Raw genomic sequence first — 17,829 nt, 5'->3', positions numbered from 1 at the left:
AGGTCATCTAGTCCAACTCCCTACCCAAGCAGCACACCCTACAGCATTTGACTTTTTTTCCCCATTGAGTTATAAGATAAGATACAAAATACAAAAATAAATAGGAAAACAGTTGGGAGGAAGGGGCAGGACGAAAAGTGAGGAAAGATTAGGAAAAGGAAAAAGAAGCATTGACTTCTGACTCTTGCAGTAAAATAAGGCATTATTGTCAAATGACAACTTTTTGTTTTTGCATAATAATATAAACTAGCCATTTCTATCTGTCAGTCTAATAGGTAAAACCCAAAATCAAAGCTTCATTCTTTGCCACTTCAAACACAAAGTGCAGAAGCTGTCTCCATGTGGAAGCAAAAGCATTTATAGTCTTCTTTAATCAAAACGGTCAATTTTGCCATTTCAGCCAACTCCCATCTGTTTCTGCAACCATTTGTCTGTGGTAGAAATTGAAGTGTCCTTCCATTTTTGTGCATACAATAGTCTTGTTATAAAATCTAAATGCATAGAGACGTCTGGTTATCTTGCATGTTCTTCAAGAAGGTGATTCTGTTGCCTCAAACTTTAGGTTTCATTATTAACTTTTAAAAAATAATACTAACACTTTCAACATGGCAATGGAGGCCACTTTTTTAACTTCGGGAAAAATGTGTTTTTTTCCCTTTTCAGTCAAGACTTTTCTTTTAGTAAATGAAGACTTGTATTTTTAGCACTAAAGAACAACATATTCTTTTAAAAATCCTTGAATGCAGTGGCAAGTTCTAAGAAAGATACAAGTCCAGCTGGAAAAGAATAATGTAACTTATAAACTTGCCACTTGTGGGTTTTACACGTATTTATTGTTAGATCATTTGCTTTCTGATATATTATATATACTTAATGTATGTATCATTTTCCGTGTTGGATGAACTACTTTTCTAATATTTGTTCCCGGGCTAGCTTCAATACCAGATGCTGTAATTAATAATAATTCAATAATGTAAAAATAATCAAAACTTTACTAACACAAGAGAAACATATAACATAGACTCATTGAATACAAAAAGCAAGTTATTAGAATAATTGAGTGTTTATGTTGTGTGTGTGTGTGTGTTATACTATACATATACTATAGGAAATGAGTGGTATGGTATTCAAGTAAGGGCATAAACATTCAATTACTCTAATGTTTCTGTATTTAGAAAGCACAAAATGATTTAATATGAAAATGAACACATTTAAAAAATATTACATATCAATTTGTTCAGTTGCACAAATAAACTTAAAATTTGTAGTGTCATGAGTCCTAAAATGATGACTTTTGGACTACCCCATAAATAAAATTAATGTAGTCTTCTCCTCCACAGTAATGTTACCTGAAATTTTAAGTTTCATTCTTAGCTTTTTAATAAAGATAATAGTAGCTTTAGCATGGCATCCATGTTTCCTTTTAAAGTTCAAGATACCCATTTGTGTTTTAGCCAAAGCCATTTTTTTTAGCTGCAGGAACTAACCTTTAGAAACTAAACAATAGGGAGTGCATTCTAGAGGTCCTTGTATACATTTGCAAGTATTATGAAAGAAACTCTTGGAAAAAGCTCTACTCATGTAGAATAACCCATAAATTTGCTGTTTGTGGAATGATATCTTTAACCAATGTTTTCTACTGTTCAATTCTTACCTCTAATGTATTTTATTGTTCAATTACTGTAGTTGTTTTCTGACTCATTGCGTATACCAAATGTTATCATTTATTTCTGTACTGTATATAAATATTGACCCTTAAACACTTTTTGCTTGTGATTCGGGAGCGAAAGTACCGTATATGTGATTTAAAAGCTGCTTTGCAAAGTTAATGACTCCCAAATTCTTGGATCAAGTTCCACTTCCATTGGTGGGTCTGCGTTTTAAAGGAAACTGTAGCCAGGATGTACCATAAATTTATCCTCTGATAAAGTATCTCATCCTTTATCTTAACCCCCCCACGTGTATGAGGACATTTTAAAGCTTTTCCTGAAAATGTCCAACTACTATTGTAGGTGGTCAAGGCAAACTATACATTTATAGGGATTGTCTAGAAATGTTCTTTTGCTGTTGACGCCTGCGCAGACATTCCAAAATCAGACGGGGATGACGCTGTTCTCCCAAACAGTTAAGACCTTTCTTGCGAAACAATGTGTTGCTGGCTTCCTTGGTGGGAGAAATTTACCTGCAGTCACTTAAGTGTGGTTTGGGGGAGATAGAAAAATAATCCTGCATCGTGCCAATCTTGTCTGGTTTCTTGGTTTTCAAAATGCATTCCCGAAAGCACAAGGGATTTGCGTTTTGCGTGGCGGAGATCAAAACCCAGCAATTGAACCACACGATCAGCCTCTCATTTTCTGATTTCCCCGGATGCTCACGCGCGCAAGTATGCACGCGTAAACACACACACAACACATTTATGCATCAATACATCTCCACATAAGTATCTTTGACTACATATGTGGATCTGGGAAGCTTCTATTAGTCGATCGGCGCTTGGGAGACTCCCAGCTACCTTCTTTCACCGATTCTTTTCCCTTTCTGGGCAGCTTCCGTTGCAGTCAGCTGGGCAAGATGTTAGCAGAAGGGGAAACCGGGGGTCCTTTTCCTATCCCTTAGGACCAGATTGTGTGGGATATAAAGAAACTCACAAACGGAATTGAGGATTATGTTACGGGAGGTCACTTTGGTAGCTGCGGGTCGTGGGAAGAGAGATTTCCCAGACCGAGAGGGCGCAGAGGGCTTTCCCCGATTGCTCTTTGCCAGTGGGAGAAAAGGCCCTCGCCGGGGAAGGAATTTGCACGCGATCCGAGTTTCTGATAAGGGAGGGGGAGAGGGAGGGGCACGTTTACTCGCTAGCTCAAAAAAGGGGGATCCAACAAAAGGTGGACCTCCTGGAGAATTCCTGAGCTAAAGAGAGCAATGGCTGCCTCTGTTCCAAAGAGCAGAGTTAGCCTAACGAAAAAGTATCACCAGACTAGCCGATCTTGAGAATGTCCTTGCCTCCAAATAGAGGAGACCAGAGGAAGACACATTATAGAAATCTAAGCAAAAATCTTCCAAATATCTATTTTACAAAAACAATTTCTGTAAATTAAGGCATTTTAAAAAATCGGGATAAAAATAAAATACACAAGTACACACACACACACACACACACACTTAAATGTTCCTTGTTGATTTGAGTACTTGATGGCAAGCGCCTTGAGCAATATGAATTTCAGTCACCAACTGATGAGAGAAGAAACATTCATTTTCAATAATCATCTTTATTAGTATATTTTAAAAGGTACATGATAAACCTGAGCTACTGCTTTTGTACATTTAACATTATACAAAGACAATTTCCATGTACATTTAGGTTTTTTTGTGCTCCAAATCCTCAGCCAAGCATCACTTTATCCTTTATCAGGGTTATTATATATATATATAATCCTAGAAAATCCATTTTAGTCTACTTTCTTTATTTCCATTGTCTAAGGACTACTATAATCTAAAGCTCAGGGTATTCCCTCCATTTTTTTTAAAAAAAAACCCATATTCTGTAAAACTTCAAAGTTGGTCAGTGCAGTAACTGGTCCCAATATTCTATTTGTGAACAAGTCATGACAAAAAAATATTTTTAATCTATCATTTAGCATGATTAGTTTTTAATACTGTACCAACCAGCTACACATTGATGGAATGATCAGGATAACTTGTTTGCTCTATTTAATTTTCTATTAGCTGAGTTAAGCTATAAATATGTCCCTTTATAATGACTGGAGAGTTATTCTCCCATTATGGAAAATAAATGACCAATCTAAACAAACTAAGAGATAGCCCAACATCATTCTAAAATCATCTAAATGTATAAAACAAGTCATATCAAATGCTTCCCTTATTTAGACCCTGTAAAGGAACTCATACAAATAACCAGAGGAAAGTTCCAGAAATCCAATCATGGCTTTGGATGTTTAAAAAAAATACAAGAATAAAAAAAGAATATTCAAGTTAAATTGAAATTCAACTTGAAGAGGGTAAATGATTTTGTTTTTCTTTAGCTAGCCTACTAAAATACCATATTTCTCAAACTGGAAATCTGAAAGGATAGTATATCCCTAAGAAAAACTCCACTTCTTTGAAAATGATGCACACTTTTTAAGGTCACGCTGATCTTAGGTGAAAGTTAAAACTAAGCATTTCAAGCAAAATGTTTATTGCTTAACATTCTAAAGCAAGTTGCTTTGACAGTTTTAAAAGTGTACATACAAATGTGAAGCACTTGTAGAAACACCTATAAATATTTCTTGCTTTTACATATTCATCCCCAAATGGCACAAGCACATTTAATACTGGAAAAAAAATACTATAAATTGAAATTGAATTCAGCAGTTCTTTTAAGACAGATGTACAATTGTGTAAACAAAGCTTTAGTATTCAGAGTTTGGGAATCTAGCAGCAAAACAAACTATTTGCATATAATGTAGTGCAATGAACATTTGTTCTTAAAAGGATCCCCAGCCTTAAAACTTTAGTAACAAAACAGAAACATTTAATAGGAAAACTGTTTAAATTACTTGGCTCCTATAACCATCAGATTCTCTAGAAAGCTCCATTTTCCAATAAGATACTATTAGAAGTCTATGCAAAACTGTGTTCTGGATAACTGACTTTTACAGCTCCCCAATAGCAGGCTCGAACCAAGCAGACTAAGCCAAAGAGGTAAGCGACAGCCCACGAAACGTAAGTGGCATGAAATGTTCTAGCAAAATCCTGGGTACCAACCTTTAAAAAGAAACATATGGGGAAAAATATAGTTAATGTACAGTACTAAGTCTTGGAATAGTTTTTTATTTAACTGACAAATTATCAAAATCTGAGATTAAAATTCCCTGACTTCTAACAGATAATTTATTTCTGATAACAATTATATAGATAGTCTTTGACTTATATCCATTTCTTTACTGACCCTTCAAAGTTACAGTGGTCCTCATACTTACAATCGTTGCAGCGTCCCCATGACCATGTGATCAAAATTCTACTTGGCAACCAGCATGTATGTATGATGGTTGCAATATCCCTGGTCATGTGATTACCATTTGTACCTTCCCAGCCAATGTTTGACAAGCAGGGTCAATGGGGGACGCCAGATGCACTTAACCATGTGATTCACTTAATGACCCTCATGATTCACTTAACAGCCATGGCAAAAAGATCATAAAATTGGGCATAATTCACTTAACAACTGCTTCGCTTAGCAACAGAAATACTGTTCCCACTTGTGGTCATAAGCCAGGGATTACCTATCTGCTGCTTTGCTTGAACTGATTTAAAAGACGGAATAATTTAATGTTTTAAAAAATCTGTATAAAACATGTAGTTCTATTACAAATACTGTGCCGAATACTGAAGAATTTCAGAAAGGCCACCTCTATAGCATAAGCCAGTCTTACTAAGGTGTTTTTAATTGCTGGATATAAACATATGATAAGAATGTAAGAAATTTTCTGTTAAATGCGTCAAGGAAATGCTTTTTTTTTAAATTTAGAGTTTTCTAACAGGAAATGGTCACTCTTATCACACTTTTCTCCCTTTCTTCATTTTTTTTCCAGAGAAACTTTGCTGATCTTGTATCTTTCAAGATACTATATGAAGACATTGAGTATTAATTTAGAATATGACTTTACCATTAGTATCTTCACCATTTATAATAACATACATTTTTTTCTTAATAGCTTTTTTAATCTTACGCTAATATATACTACATAGTATAACAGTATGGTTTAGTCACCTACAATTGTATATCATGGATGCTAATTCAGGGGGATTTATTCCCAAGTAAGTGTGTACAGTATTGTAAACAAAGAGTTATGTACATACATACTTGAGAATAGCTAATATTTCTCCTCAGAACCAAAAGCTAGAGAATCAGGAACCATATTCTTCTTTACAACACTTTTTTCTAGCAGAAATTAGTAAGAACAAATAGTACATGCAAAATACAGAATAAATTTTCTAAACTAACAAAAGTGTTTTGTAAAAATGTCTTTCCTCATAAATTGCAATGTAATATCTATATTAAAACTTCTTCCCTGCGAAAAAGAAAAGCAAAGTCCTTCTGGACAATATGGAAGGTATTGCATGTAATTTCTGATGGGTGATTGTTTGGTGAAAATTTGTCTTGTGGTGTGGGCAACATAAACCAGCCTAGTATGAAGGCTGCATGCTTCCATATTTAGCAGCTGAAAACACCAACAGGCCCATTAAAGATCTAATTGGAGCACAGCCAAGAAGACACAGGGCAATTTCTATTTCATGTACAAGTAATCTTCAAATTTATGATACTTATGAAATCACTGACCAACTTGATTTTACAACTTTTTTGTGGCTGCCGTTTAAAAAATCATCACAGTCATTAAGAAAAATGCCATAGGCTTAAATAAAACCAGTGGTTCACTCAGACATGGTTTTGCCAAAAAGTGACTGGTTATAGGTTGAGGACTACTTGTCATCTGGGCCATAAATTCTAATTTATAATCTGCAAGGGCAGAACTGATTTGCAAACTTTTGATAAGACACTAGTTGAAGACATACCATGTGTCTGATTCAATATTAAAAACCAACACTAATGTTACTTACAGTTAATCCAACGCCAATGAAGATAAATATCATTCCAATTGTAATATATGCACAGCACCGTCTTCGTGGGAGCGCACATCCAACAGAAGAACTGAAAACACAGTATTCCGTAGCCAGAATTAAACAATGATTGATACAATGATTTTGAAGGTTCACTGAAGAACGTACAAGATAAAACTATAATTTAAACTCTTTGGGGTTCAGTCACATCATGTGTGAAAACTATTTCATTTCATAATTTTAATTGTTTGTTTAGTTGCAGACATTCCAACATATTTGCAGGAACAGTAAGCTATCATGTGATTATCCAAAAGCTCTAAGGCTGATTCCAACAAAAAAAGACCCATGTGCCCAACTTGTGATTAGAATTCTCCCCTTAAATCTTGGTGGAATGTCTTTAAACTGATTGACCTAGGCAGTTTTACTTCAATAACAAATGTTCTACTTTAAAACAGAAGAGAAAGCATGACTTGATCACTGTTAATTGTGGCCTTTAATCTGTTCCCTAAGGGTTCCCACTGTTGAAAAAGAAATAATAAATGCTATGTCTATCACAGGGTAGTTTTAACTTCTTTAGAACTACTATATTTCACACTTTCAGTTTTTATAGGCAATTTGGCTTTGTTACCATTAAAATCCGGATAATGGATATGATTCAAGCAATTTTATTGGGTGGTAAAACCTGGTTTTTCTCAACTTTATATTCTGATTCTAAATATAACAAACAGTGAGATTTTCATTCTAAAATGTATATGGCAGCAAGTATTTATTAACTTAGATTTGAAATATCTAATTCAAAGCTCATATGAAGGGTAGCCTCAACCAGATCTATTGGCTAGAGTGCAATTCTACATAGTAATTCATGGGCTTTTAACTTTTAAAAAAAGTGAAAATCAAGCCTACTAAAAATTGTACATGCATCACTCACTTAATTTTACCATAAAATGGGTGTCTGAATAGACAATTAGGTAGATAAGCTAACAGGAGAAAAACTAAATTGTTTTTACCGTTTTATTTTCAAATAATTATTGCATACAAAGCATTTACAATCAAGAAAGTTTACAAGATTTTGACTTAAAAATGTTAGAAATGAAAACGTTGACAATGTAAACACTGTAAATGTTATTCTTTTTTTTTTTAAAGAATATTGAGAACTAATATTTGGAATAAAATTGCAATCACTAGGATTTATAGATGTATTTGTAGGAACTTACATTTTTTTGCAATGTGGGCACTTTGCCAATGTGTTGAATCTCAGTTCCATCCACTGCAATTAAAAAAAAAACTTAGGTTGAAAAAAATGCCAGCATGAAAAATACTTATTTTGCTTCACATTAAATGTCATGGGTATCAAAGCAAAATAGTTTGCTTCTCATGACTTTTATTCCTTATTTTCTTTCGTCACTGCAATGTTCTATTGCAGGCAATAGCCCCATACTTTGTGGTTTGGGATTTCTATGTAAAATAATTTCCTGTGGCTTGCTAGTTACAGACCTCTGTATATTATTCAAGAATTGTAGTACTTTTCAGTACTAATAATTGTAATATCATAAGTGTTCCATGATTACGATTTAACCTACATATAATCATAATGATAGATACCGATAGGTAGGTAGGTAGGTAGGTAGGTAGGTAGGTAGGTAGGTAGGTAGGTAGATAGATAGATAGATAGATAGATAGATAGATAGATAGATAGATAGATAGATAGATAGATAGATAGATTATTGATGTCCATAGAAAATAGTCTTTTTTAAAAAAAATATTTCTACCTATAAATAGACATCCACAAAATCATGGCATGATTAAGAAAATTAATTGTTCTTTCATTCAAATGGTCAGCTAACAGCACTGTGTCATCCAGCTGTCATATATTACAGGTAGTCCTTGATTTACAACTGTAAGGGAACCTGCCTAATACGGTCATAAGTTGTGACAGTCGGATCCCCATATGACTATGATTTTACAATCTTTTTTGTGGCAATCATTAAGTAAACCCTTTGTTCGCTATGGGCCAGTTTTACTAAAAACCCTGAAGCAAATGCAAAACCAGAAGAAATATGGAGTCATGTGACCTCGGGATGATATAAGTAGCCGGTTGCTGAGCACCCAAAATGCAGGGGGTGGGTGGGCATCGGAACTTTGAAACTACGTTGGAAGTATCCCTCACAACTTTGAACAGTTGCTAAGTGACCGGTTGTAAGCCGACGACTACCTGTTCATCATCTTGTAATTGGAGAGTCAGGTTTTAGGTTTAGTCGCAGGTATCCATGCAAAATACATATTTTCTAGTTAGCATTAATTATTTCATATCACAGAATCATTAATTACTTAGAACAGAAAAACTCTTAATGTTTTGCCCTAAAGCATGGGTGTCAAACTTGATTTCATTGGGGACTGTATCAGGGCTGTTTGACTTTGGGGGGGCTGGAGTAGGCGTGGCCAGGGTGGGCATGGCCAGATTAACGTCACTTATGTTGGGGGCGCCTGTGGCAGCCCAAGCACTTTGCCAGAGAAAATGGGCTCTTGAGCTCCATTTTCTTTGGCAGAAGCACTGTGGACCAGTTCTTTGCTATGTTCGGGGCGGCCCCACGGGCAAGATTTAAGCATCCCGTGTGCTGGATCCTGCCCTCGGGCCTTGAGTTTGATACCCCTGCCTTACAGCTTATATTTTATGCTTGTGAATGAACTTGCTATGATAAATGAACTATGATAAAAGATTTAAAAACCTCAGACTAGTTTGAATATTCTATCCAATGAATTAATGTGACCCTCTTGTTTCATTATGATTGTACTTACTAGAAATGTATTTCCACAGTGTCCACACACTACTCTGGTGCCTTCTGGCTGAGCAGGTATTGCAGGCTGCGCTGGCTGCTCCTCTGGAATAAGCATTACTGGACCGAGATTAATGATGCGTCTACTGTCAGAAGTAAAGATGTCATATCATATCAGAAAAAAAAAGAGAAAAAAATTCTTTCATCATCTAGTATCCTTTCTACAAAGAAAACTCATTGGCTCAATTGCACCAAACACAAAGACAGTCAGGTAAACTGGTATCAATCTCTGTGAAATAATCAAAGTTTAGAAATATAAGCTTATCTTCAAATGAATAAAAAATGCCATATTGAATTAGACAAATGGAAAAAATTGGGGGGAATAAATTTAAAAATGACACTATCAGTTGCATACAAGGAAAACCAGTACAAAATATTTTACAGATGGCACCTGGCACCAACAAGGTTAGCTAAAATCTTAACAAATACCTCCCCAAAATGTTGGAAATGCGAATCAATACACGGAACATATTACCATTTATGGTGGACCTGTGAGGAGGCTAAATTTTTTTGGAAAAGGATCAAAAATTGTCTGGAGGCAATAACAGGGGTTAAAATAGAATGGAAACCTGAAGTTTATTTTATTAGGAATCATGTCTCTGAAATACAAAAAAGAAATCCAGTATTTAATACTACATATAATTACGGCGGCAAGGATTGCCTTTGCCCAGAAATGGAAAAACAAATTAATTTCAAGCGAAGATGAAATAATAAGAAAGGTTATTGACTGTGCCGAAATGGGCAAACTAACTAAAGAAATCCAGGGAAAAGAAGAATCAGAATTCTACCAGATATGGGATAAATGGTATAGGTGGATGGAGGAAAGAAACAAAAATCAATGAAGGAATATAACAAAATTCAAAAAATAATAGTTATGTGTAAAATAAGAGGGTTAAGAATGGTGAAATCCAAATGAAATAGAATAGAAGGGGAAATAATATAAGGTGAGCGGTATCGATTGATGATTGCTATTATAAAGAACAGGAGGTTCCTGTTCGTATTGTATAAATGTGCTGTACATCTAAATTTTGTGTGTGGGTATTTTACATGTTTGTTAATAAAAATCTTTTTTAAAAATGCCATAAAATTAAAAATGGTGCACATGTTGCAAGGTAAATGTTGCAAGGTAAATTAGGAACAGACCAGTCTGAAACATCTGGTGCAATTCAGGAATCCTAATCAAACCATCTCAGACAGTTGCTACTTCGCCTCGGCTTCAACACATCTGGGAAGCTCTCATAGTAATTATTTCCACTGTCAAACTGCCTGAGTTACTGAGAGCTGAAACTTTATTTATGTAACCTGGCTGCAGTGCCTTGAAGTCTTAACCATCCCTGTAAACTATCATCCTTATAATTCAAGCAGCCAAAACGCTGAAGATAACTATGAAGAGTTCATTACTCTGATCCATGGTTTGTTAAAACAACTGGTTAAAGTAGTAATTGTATACTCTTTCTAGTAACTAGGCCAGGTGATAGCCAACTTCAAATCCAATTCCTTGAGAACTGATTAATAGAGAATTCTGGTTTCAGAAGTTAAACGATTGATCAGAAGAACTTAAAGTACCATCTAGAAGAGTGGTAGTATTCAGCTGGTTCAGACCGGTTTGGGCGAACTGGTAAAGGCCTATCCGCCTGGCACAATCCCATCCTATATCGCTGTGTTTTTGACATCGCACGCATGTGTGGATGGTGTGCATGAGCGAAATGCACGCATGTGCGAATGGCGCGTGCATGTGAGCGAAGCATTCATTTGCGCATGCACACTCACAATTCCGGTGCTGGGCAAACCGGTAGTAACAGTAAATGAATCCCATCTCTGATCTAGAAGATTTCAGTTTGGAGCTGAATACTATTCAAAAACCAAAGATACTATATTCAGGTCCAAACTACTCCCAGCCCAAGACCAAACTCATGGTGATCTTAGTATACATCATAAAAATTACTATAAATTCTGAACTGATTGCAAGTACTGCATTTTCTGAAATGGAGATAGTAAGGTCAATATCCTGACTGTATTTATAATTATTCAGAGGAACGTAAACAATGCTTCAGTAATATATTTCTCAAAAGTTATAGATTGCTTTAGTTAAGATTGAGAAGAAAAACTCTGCATGATATCCTGTTCAGTTTTCAAAAACATCTAATTTCATAATTGTTATTCATAGGATTCTTGATTGATTAGTTTTGCTGCAAACAATGTATTGGACCATTAGAAACTGATAAGGAAACAATGAAAGAAGAGTGATCTCTATTGGTTTGGTAACAATGATAAGAAAGCACTTTATTAATTAAATGTGGGTTTGACTTTAATGCAATAAATAATGCTGCTACCATGTTTGTCCCTATTGGTGTGCATGCTTGTGCATTACACATATTCCACTTTACAATCCTCTTCTACAGATTAAAAATAGTTAAATTGAATTTAGTGATCAATATCCTTGATTAATCCACCTATCTCTGGATCAGTGAAACTGAAGGTGGATTAAACTCTTGGGCAAAGGGGATTAAAGCAAATATAAAGGGTTTCATCATTTAGACCTAATCTAGCATTTAAAAAAAAAATAACCACAGCATTATTAATATCATGTCTAGTATGTAGTTCTCAAGCTCATCCCATGTATACATTAATTCAATACAGATAGTCCTCGACTTATAACAGTTCATTTAGAGACCGTTCAAAGTTACAACAGCACTGAAAAAAATGACTCATCACCATTTTTCAGTTACATTTTTTTGCAGCATCCCCATGATCATGTGATCAAAATTCAGGCGCTTGGCAACTGGTTCATATTTATGATGGTTGCAGTGTGCCAAGGTCACATGATCACCTTTTGCAACCTTCTGACAAGCAAAGTCAATGGGAAAACCAGATTCCCTTAACCAGATGTTTACTAACTTACCAGCTGCAGTGACTCACTTAATAACTATGGCAGGAAAGGTCATAAAATGAGCAAAACTCATTTAATAAATGTCTCACTTAACAGTAGAAATGTTGGTCATAAGTCAAGGACTATGTGTAATTGCTGTTGAGGTAATAAATATCAATTACCAGATATAACCAACTTTCCTCCTGTTTTCATATCCTTAGGTTGGTGGAATTGATTAGATATCATACCAAAGTAAAAGAAAGGAAATGAAAGTCATCAGACTTTTTTCTAGTTTAGTTCTCTGGTTTAACCATACACCTTTTCCTGAAAATTAGTCAGTTTAGTACTCAGTTAGTCTTACTCTTCTGCAGATAGAGGATAATATATAATGTAAAATGTGTTTGTGTGTATGTGCATGCTTGTGTGTGTTTGTATGAGTGTGTATGTTGTGTAAAATCACAAACATACTTTAGAATCAGACCTGGATAGCTTTTATTCTGATGGCATTTAGGAAGGACTTACAAACTTGACTTTTCCAGGCCTTGGGGCAGGTTAGAAGGGGAGTGATTGTTTTGAAGTTGTTGTTTTTGTACTGATGCTCATATTTCCAATGTGTTGAGTTTTTTAGTTTAAATTTTAAAATTCAATTCAAATTTAATTAAAAATTGAATTTTAAAATTTATGTTATTTTACCTCAATTCTGTTTTAGAATTTGAGTTGCCTGCTCAGAATCGTATTAATGTTGGGAAGCGCCAAACTAAAATTAAATAAAAAATTAAACACACATAAGCAGTACAATATGACTGAAACTTCTAGTAAATTACTTAAAAAAGGTAAATCAACCTCATATATATTGCCTTTGGCTTCATGCTTGTGCAAGCAAAGTGTGATCGGAGCTGCCGTCCTTCTATAAATATTGTGGGGGTGTGTGTGTGGAGTGTAGAGCCGAGGTGGCGCAGTGGTTAGGGTGCAGTACTGCAGGCCACTTCAGCTGGCTGTTATCTGCAGTTCAGCGGTTCTAATCTCACCGGCTCAAGGTTGACTCAGCCTTCCATCCTTCCGAGGTGGGTAAAATGAGGACCCAGATTGTTGTTGGGGGCGATATGCTGACTCTGTAAACCGCTTAGAGAGGGCTGAAAGCCCTATGAAGCGGTATATAAGTCTAACTGCTATTGCTATTGTTGCTGCAAGTGGCTTGGTTGGCTGTGTTGTTACTTCTTGATTAGTTGATGGAATTGATGTATGCAGATTAGTCAGCTGTTTCGCCCTGTGTGGCTGAGGTACTAGTTGTCTGCCCATTAGTTTTTTAGTGTTGTAACGACCTGGGTAGTGAGCTGTGTGATGACAGCTCTAATGTAGTGATATCCTGAGCCCTGTGCTGCAACATCCTGGGAGGTTAGCTGTGTTGTAACATCCTGAGCCTTTGCACTGTAACCTCCTGAGTTCTGTGATGTAATATCCTGTGCAGATGGCTGTGATGTAGCATCCCGGGCTTTGGTTTGGCTCCGAATTTGCAGTCTGGCCATGTGTTCATGGCGTGTGTCAGTTTGCTTTGTGTGGGGGTCGGAGGGGGGTGCAGCAGTTGGTGATGCTGCCGTGGTTTGGCTTCTGGATGGTGGTTGAATTTCGTCTATGGGATGGGTTTGGGTTTGAGTGTGGTGAGGGTGATTGGTGTGACATCCTGTGTTGTTCTGGGCCCAGTGTCAGTTTTTGTGGCTGGGACTCATTTGTTGACTAGGGCTAGTTTCCAGATGTCTGGTAGGCGGGAGGTATCATCACGTTTATTCATGTTGTGGGGGTGTTTCTCTATTTTGATGGCTTCCAGAATTATTCTGTTGATGAAGTGTTCAGTTTTGGAGATTAATTTGGTTCCTTCAAAATCAATTTCATGTTCTGTTGCTTTAAGGTGCTGGAAAAGGGAGGAAATTTTTTCTTTTTTTCTGACTGTGTTCATGTGTTCTACGATGCGTGCATTTGTTCTATTAGTTTGTCCAGTGTATGTGACTGGGCAGATTTTGCATGGTATTTCATACACTCCTTGGTTTTCTAACTGGATCTTGTCTTTGGAGTTTCTTAAGATGTTGGCTATTTTTTGGTCAGTGCCAAAGTCTGTATTAATATTGTGTTTGTGGAGAATTTTGCTGATTTTATCTGTGGTACCTTTGATATAAGGGAGGATGGCGATGCGTTGTCCTGTTCTGTGTCTTGGTTCTTGCGGGGTGTCTCCTTTTGGATTAGGTTGTTAATTGTGTTTCTTTGGAATCCGTTGGAAATTAATATGTTTGTGAGAGTGTGTAATTCAGTTTTCAGGTGGTCTTTGTCGGCTAGGGGTTTGGTTCTGGAGATGAGGGTCTTGGCTACAGAGTTGATCTGTGCAGGGAGGTGATGGGATTGTGCGTTTAAGTAGCGGTTGGTGTGTGTTTTTTTTCCGGTAGATGGTGTGTCCTAGGGAGCCATTGGGTTTTTTGTAGATTAGGACGTCCAGAAAGGGAAGTTGGTTGTTAGCTTCTATTTTCATAGTAAATTGTATTTTGGGGTGTGGACTGTTGAGATGTGTGAGGAAGTTGTCCAGTTTTTCCTTCCTGTGTGGCCAAATTACGAAAATGTCATCTACATATCTAGGCCCTTAGAGAAAGTAGATGTGCACAAAAAATAGTAAGCTTCCTTTTTTCCTGAGTCATTATTATTGATCTCCTATCGCTCTTCTTATTAATCTATATTTGGTAATGGCATGAATAAATATTTATCCTTACATCTGTTGCATGGGCTAATGTCACAGTTTATATGAAATAAAATGATGAAAACAACCAAAATCATATTAAGGACACAGATTGAAAAAAATTATGGCTCTTACCAATTGGGTCTTGGACATCCTATTCTCCGTGATGTATCCTTACAGATAAGCAGACAGTTACATGGACATCTAACATACTTTTTCCCTGAAGGAGGGTTTTTGATTGGCTACACAACAAGAAAAAGAAATCACATATATGTTGATTCTTAAAAAAAAAAAGAAAGAACTTACAATGATTAAAACAAAGCAACGGAAATGATTCAACTTGAGTTAAAAGTGTTATAGGACAACATATTTTTTTCTTTTAATTTAATACCAATTACTGGTATTGTGTTTAAAATTCAAAGTTACATATAGAAGTGTCAGTGGCTATTACTGTATGTATTTATTAATAAAATGTCTTTCATAGTACTATATTTTCCTCTATCATCCCTAGGGAGTAGACAAGACTTTCTTTAAATATATCCAAGCATGGTTATCATACAATTAAACAACACAATATATAACATAAACAGAGACAATGCCATAAATTACAGTTACTTCAAACCAGAATCCTATTGTTGTTTACTTATTTAATTTTATAGATGAAGGTCTCAAGAACCAGAATACAATAAAATAATTATTTTCTTAGTTATTAAAGATTCCTCAGAATCAAATTACATAAATATCTTATTTATTTTATTTATTTATTTGGTCAAGCATGTATTTGATAATATATATAGGTATAAACATGATTTGGATACATGAAATGGATATGAATAAAAAGAAACATTAGGAGAGGGACGGTAGGCACATTGGTGTGCTTATGCATGCTCCTTACAGACCTCTTAGGAAAGGGGTGAGGTCGACAGTAGACAGTCTAAGATTAAAGTTTTGGAGGTTTGGGGAAGAAACCAAACCAAACCAAATCAAACTCTTCCAAGAAAAGAGTTCCATAAGTTGGGCTAATTTTGAGAAATGCCCAAGCAGAATTTGAAGAATTGGTGAATTGCTTTTGCCTTTAAAAAAAGCAGAATCAGCTGGCCAGACAAATACTGGGAAAACTTTGATCAGAAGTGGGGTGAATATAAAATGGGTAAACTGGTGGCTGTGTCAACAATCAGATGTAAATTCTTTCAAAATTCTAAACTATGTTTTATGCAAAAGAGTTAAAAAACATTAGTTTGACTTGTTTTTGGCTGTTAATATCCAAAAAATTATTGTGTGTTTCTATCTGGTTTCCATCAATCCTATCTGTTTATTATCATCTGTATCTTATTTTTTCTTGCTAAAGAGATTCATGTGTAATGTAATAATATCTTAGAACAATGTAATATAGTATAATAAACAAAATATTTTTGCAACCAAAAATCAAGAAAGATTCAAATGACATATTTGATGTTGACTTTCTAATGATTTCAATTATTTTCTAATCCAATAATATAAGTCTTCTTATTTGATAATTAACAGAATGGTATAAATGTTTTTAATGCAATTATGATAAGAAAAAGAAAACATTTGCAACAGAGGAAAAATAGTTATTCTGCTAAAAGAAGTTTGAACAAACTATTTATGTGGATATGTGTGCATGTACATACACATGTAGAAACACATATACAGAGAGAGACTCAAAGACTAACCAGTTATTTAGGCTAGCCAGCTTAGAACATAACCATAACAAATAAACACTGGATTACAACAGGGTTATTTGCATTATTATTGGTCATACTATTTTCCATTTCTAAAACAACTGTCTGACTCAGAACGTAAATTCTTGTGCAGCAACTGAAGCTAATTATTACTCCTCTTCCTGAATCATACTGAAAACATTCTCTTTTAGGAACAATCTATCCAACAACTACTCCTTTTGATTTCTTCCATGTTCCTCCAAATTCATGTAACACTCCCAAATGAAGAAAATTCCCCTCTTCCCTTAGCTAAATTCATCTATACAATATAGAAGAAGATTGATGAAAGCAACACATCCTTTTCTGTCCCTATCTTCTTGTAAGGACCTGGTGAGCTCATTGTTCCTGCAATCTGGGGAGCCTCCTATCATAAGAGTTCCATCTCTTTTTCTGTTCCATCTTCTCAGAGAACAAGGAGTTTTAATTACGGTAGGTGTGTTTTCTGGTAATTATACAATACAATAGCAGAGTTGGAAAGGACCTTGGAGGTCTTCTAGTCCAACCGCTTGCCTAGGAAGTGTAGAAGGTTGGGCTAGAAGACCTCCAAGGTCCCTTCCAACTCTGCTATTGTATTGTATACTATCAGACAACACACCTACCGTAATTAAAACTCCTTGTTCTCTGAGAAGATGGAACAGAAAAAGAGATGGAACTCAAGACCTGATCAGATCACTGAACCACAAACATCAGAAGACGAGGGGATCAGGGAGAAATGATGAAAACGCTACCTTGTTTTGTACATATGTTGTAATATTCCACATATATAGGAAAGTGGCTGAGCTTCTTGTACTTTTATGGTGCAACAAAAATGCTAGATCTTTCAAACTAATCTTACAAACATAGTTCCTATGAAATCAATGGAAAATCAAACTACGATTTGATTTACATCCCTTGACAGAACTCTCTCTCACAGACTTTACTAATCGCTGAAATATACCTAACATCAGCCGTAAGAACAAAAGCAAATCCTACTATTCCAAGCCCAAACAATACTGAAGCTACTGTTTCCTACTAAAAATATAACTATGGCTGTCCTCACACAAGTGA

At 35.6% G+C, this 17,829-nt stretch overlaps 1 protein-coding gene across 2 annotated transcripts in view; it reads right to left on the bottom strand.

The window, feature by feature from the left end:
- Positions 1-3,246: 3,246 nt before the first annotated feature.
- Positions 3,247-17,829, bottom strand: part of PIP4P2 (phosphatidylinositol-4,5-bisphosphate 4-phosphatase 2) — a 32,349-nt gene continuing 17,766 nt past the window's right edge. For both annotated transcript variants that reach the window (XM_087706876.1, XM_087706877.1), the window contains exons 3-7: positions 15,176-15,282; positions 9,415-9,538; positions 7,833-7,885; positions 6,619-6,709; positions 3,247-4,764 (exon numbers count right to left, since the gene is read on the bottom strand). In XM_087706876.1, coding sequence (XP_087563002.1) covers positions 4,621-4,764; positions 6,619-6,709; positions 7,833-7,885; positions 9,415-9,538; positions 15,176-15,282 — 519 coding nt within the window. In that variant the 3' untranslated portion in view covers positions 3,247-4,620. The remainder of the gene's footprint in view (positions 4,765-6,618; positions 6,710-7,832; positions 7,886-9,414; positions 9,539-15,175; positions 15,283-17,829) is intronic.

Source organism: Thamnophis sirtalis, unplaced genomic scaffold, assembly GCF_051295495.1.
Source record: "Thamnophis sirtalis isolate CommonGarterSnake01/CBP01778 unplaced genomic scaffold, rThaSir2_p1.2 scaffold_2, whole genome shotgun sequence".
NCBI lineage: Eukaryota > Metazoa > Chordata > Lepidosauria > Squamata > Natricidae > Thamnophis > Thamnophis sirtalis.
This window is presented reverse-complemented; position numbering and strand designations above follow the sequence as displayed.